The sequence below is a fragment of the Triticum aestivum genome, chromosome 1D (genome assembly GCF_018294505.1).
Source record: "Triticum aestivum cultivar Chinese Spring chromosome 1D, IWGSC CS RefSeq v2.1, whole genome shotgun sequence".
NCBI classification, from domain to species: domain Eukaryota; kingdom Viridiplantae; phylum Streptophyta; class Magnoliopsida; order Poales; family Poaceae; genus Triticum; species Triticum aestivum.
In genome coordinates this window covers 316,355,244-316,359,486 of record NC_057796.1, presented here as the reverse complement: position 1 = coordinate 316,359,486, position 4,243 = coordinate 316,355,244, and the positions used below count along the sequence as shown (strand labels likewise).

Here is a 4,243-nt window from a genome sequence, read left to right as displayed (position 1 = left end):
GTTTTTTTCCACACTAGTCTGGATTTTTTTCCCAAGGATGGCACTAGTCTAGACTTAATTATGCACCTTAAAAACATTTTGAATGACTAAAAGTTGTTCACCTCTTTCTCGAGTCGTAGTTTAGATAGATAAGTTGCTTATAATGGAATTTGTATTCAAGTTTTATATCTTACATGGGTGTTTGTAATTTTTTGGATTTGTTTCAGATTTTTATGTTTAGCGGGAGACAATGTACATGTGGACTACAAGATATGTGTGGTGATTTTGCAACTATTGTAAACAACGAACTGAACGTAACTACGATGGTTCAAATCTTAGGCTTAGCATTGGTGGTCACATTTTTCTGGATTTATTCCAGTTCTTTCGGTGATGTGCGTTCAGTGCGACCATCGACTTCAAAGTCATTTGTGGCAAGTTTGTCAATCTTAATATGAACTCAGTCTCTAGTAGCCTTCATAAGGTGAACTAGTAACAAATTATTTATTCAAAATTTTAAAAGTCACAAAAGAAAAGTTTTTTTTTTGTATGTCCCGGAAGGGGCAAAGAAAAGCTATTTTTAGTTGCAAAAGAAAAGAAAAGATTGTTGGAAGAAAAACTGACGCCGTTGCTAATCGGCAGTGGCGTTGTTAACACGCAGTTCCGACGGTGACCCTACGCCAGGGCCTCGCCCCATCACGCTTCCAGTGGGCCCCACTTCTGTGGCGGCGCCTCCCCCTCCGTGGTACACAAAAACCCTAGCGCACTGCCCTTTTACGGCCGCCCCCCTCCTCTCGACCGACCTCCCAAAACTTCCCTCGGCGTCTCTCTTCGTCCCCCCCTCTCGCCGCCGCGTCGACTCGGAAGTAGCAAGCGCGCCGCCGCCCAACCCTTCCGATGGCGGACAAGGAGCCCGTCGTGGAGCGCCCCGTCGCGGAGGAGGAAGGCGAGGACTCCGCCGCCGCGGCCGCTGCCGGCGAGGAGGAGGACACCGGTGCCCAGGTCGCCCCCATCGTGCGGCTCGAGGAGGTCGCCGTCACCACCGGCGAGGAGGACGAGGACTCTCTCCTCGACATGTAAGCTCCCCCTCGTCCCCCCTAGTTCTGCTCGTTTCGGCTCGATCTGGCGCTGATTTTTGGACGGGTTCGTGCGGCGATGTGCAGGAAGGCGAAGCTATACAGGTTCGACAAGGATGGGAACCAGTGGAAGGAGAGGGGCACGGGCACCGTCAAGCTGCTCAAGCACAAGGAGAACGGCAAGGTCCGCCTTGTTATGCGCCAGGCCAAGACACTTAAGATCTGCGCCAATCACCTAGGTCTGTAGTTGTTTCCTCAGATTTTGCTCCTTTAGTTCCGATCGCTCAGTTGCTTCAAGTAGATTCATCACAGGATCTCGTCTCACGGTTATGGCCTTGATCCTCTCTGTGTGCAGTGATCTCGACCACGAAGATGCAGGAACACGCCGGCAGCGACAAGTCCTGTGTCTGGCACGCGGCAGACTTTGCTGACGGAGAACTTAAGGATGAGATGTTTGCCATCCGGTTTGGCACCGTTGAGAGTGAGTTCTAAACTCTATTTCCGCGTGCGTGTGTCTTGCGTGGTTGACTTGGTTGGATAACATGCTAGATCACCTTGTTTGTAGCATTAGTAGTTTCTTTTGTATGCTTTGTGAGACACTAGTGAATCCTGACCTGGTTACATTCTATAGCTGAACGTTGTGTTTTGTCTTGAGCACGTGAATTTTTCTTTTAGCAATTTAGTATTTACGAGGCTCGGTGAATCATCAGCAAAACAACATATTTAGGGTGTGTGTTGGCACTCTTTATCAGAAATTACATCTTAAGCATGTGATCTTGTAGTAATCTACTATTTGGGATAAAGGATCATAAAAAATACCTTTCATGATTGGGGGTAGGTGGATTTGGTATAATAAGGGCAATGTTCCAAGAGGCAAGGCCATTCCTTGTCATAGTGAAGGTGACACGACCACAACCTATCATTGTTTTCATGCGACTCTTGATGTTTGTGAATTTTTAACATTCAAGGTTCTTCTAAATTTAAGTTGTAACGTCCTAGCTATATCATAATATCATGTCTCAACGGTTTTCCTGTAGATCCACATGGAAGTTCTTTTTGCTGCTTTGTTTATGTTAGTGGTCACAGGGATCCTCTCTAATTGACATTTTTAATTCCAGTTGCCGAGTATTTATACATTAATTAAGTATTTCCAGTGGTAGGGTATGGATGATATTTGTAGCTTCAAAATTGCACCTTTTTTGCCGCCTTGTGGGTCGCTGCAATCAATATCTGGTTGTAACCTGTTACAACTTTTTAGGGATGATAAGTTGCAAACTTGTAGTTTCATAGGTTCCTGACATAATTTGGAATAATGCACTGTCCCAGTTCTTTTGTTTCGTGTTGTTTTCCCCACTAGTAGCCATGCCTGATTTGTGATAAATGGTGCATGCTAGCTCCGCCACACATGTTAGTCTTTGTTTTTAGTCATGCTCAATGCAGCATTTTGATTGTGATTCTGTGAAGTACTATAATTAGGCATATACTGTCTTGTTTAACCTACTGACTTGCTCAGTATTTCTTGTGTAGTATTTATTATTTCATCCAAGTAGCAGCTGCACATTTAGATATATAAATATTTTGCTACTTATGGCTGTCGCTCAATCTTATCTTTAGCTATAACATCTCTCCTGCAAATCTCGCTGATACCCTGTTCAAGTAGTCATGTTTAAGCTGCATAGGGAGCCTTTGGATCATTGGCTCACCTAGTTTACCTAGGCTAGGCTCCACTGGCCTGTTTGAGCTATACCCTACCCAGGCAGAGGTACTTGTTTGATATGTGGTTAGCTAATCCAACCTGAGCATATTCAAGCAGCAGTATCTACACCCACTAGCAGGACAACAGTTTAACTCTGCATTTTTCTCTGTTATTGCCGTCAGAAGAGAGCTGTATAGGCTCTCCCAGTGGAGTAAAGATTTTCTAGCCCAGAATTGCTTGGCAAAATTAACTTTCCTCTACCAAACACCCAGGGTTAGCATTAACGTTTAGAAACTAAACACACCTGCAGTGTTTTCCATGTGTTGCCCCAGTCAACCAGAGGTCAACTGAAAGTTGTGCAATTTCTTTTGCTCTATGCCACCATAGTGATAGTGTGCTGATGCTCCATATTTATGTTTTACTAAGTGCAGACTTTGAAATAGTTGAATGTCTCTGCTAATGACTCCCTTCTTATCTATTTTTTAGATTGCAAGAAGTTTAAAGACTTAGTTGATGAGATCGCTGAGTCGCTTGCAAAGAATGAAGGCGGTGAAAGCGAAGAAGGTTCTTCCGCAGCTGGACTGCTGGAGAAACTTAGTGTAAGCGAAAGCAAACCTGAGGAAAGCGCAGCTAAGGAGGAATCAACTGATGCTAGCAAGGAGACAGAAACCAAAGCCGCGACAGCCCCCTCAGAGTAGTGGGCAGAGCAACGCCCGTCACAATGGTACCGCTGAGCATTGCTCGGTGGCAAGAGTCAGTTTGTCGGTCCTTCCTGTTGACGGAAGTTGGTAGTCGTTGACGATGAAATATGCTGAGAACTTTTTGAGACAGTCAGAAGGTGTCTTGAGCAGAGTCCATCTTCACCCCCACTGGGTGTTCACGCGTCTGAGTATTTATTGTTATGTAAAATATCTGCTCGCATGGCTTTTGGATGGTGTTGTCTTGCTTTTGTCAAGAACTCGAAATGTAGTCCATGAGTATTGAGTTTGGAACATTTTGGGTTTGAATTGTGGGTATTTGAGTTGCATGTGCTGGTTATGGATTGCATACAACTTCTATAAATCACTTGCTATATTATTTTTACGCATTTGATATGCCAGTTCCTTATTGTTTTGTTCTTACATGTGAGAAGCCGCTCCTGATCGTCGGTGGGCAGCTAGCATGCGCCTGTTACAAAGTTTGAAGTCAGTAGATTTGGATACATTAGAGCTGAGACTGTACAAAAGAAAACTTAGTTGCATAATCTTGACGGAGCATGTTTGGTGCCAGTTTATATTGTTTTTACTTTTTTTTAGGGAGTTCATATTGTTTTACTACTATGGCAAGTATCAGATCATCTTTCTTTTTTTCTTTTTTTTTTGCGAGAAACATAGAGCTTTATTCAATCAAAACCGGCTCCAGCGCAATCAACCATCAGGCTCGTCACTAGGAAGCCGGGAGGAGAGTCCATCCAACAATCAGTCACTCCCAGTGTGCTCGCATGCTTTGCACAAAG

General features: G+C 44.3%; 1 protein-coding gene across 1 annotated transcript; it reads left to right on the top strand.

Moving 5' to 3' along the window:
• The first annotated feature begins 742 nt into the window (after nt 1-742).
• Nucleotides 743-3,835, top strand: LOC123181722 (ran-binding protein 1 homolog c). The gene is made up of 4 exons (XM_044594046.1): nt 743-1,052; nt 1,140-1,291; nt 1,408-1,533; nt 3,235-3,835. The coding sequence occupies exons 1-4, from the start codon at nt 874-876 to the stop codon at nt 3,444-3,446; spliced, it is 669 nt and encodes a 222-aa protein (XP_044449981.1). The 5' UTR covers nt 743-873; the 3' UTR covers nt 3,447-3,835.
• The last annotated feature ends 408 nt before the right edge of the window (nt 3,836-4,243 follow it).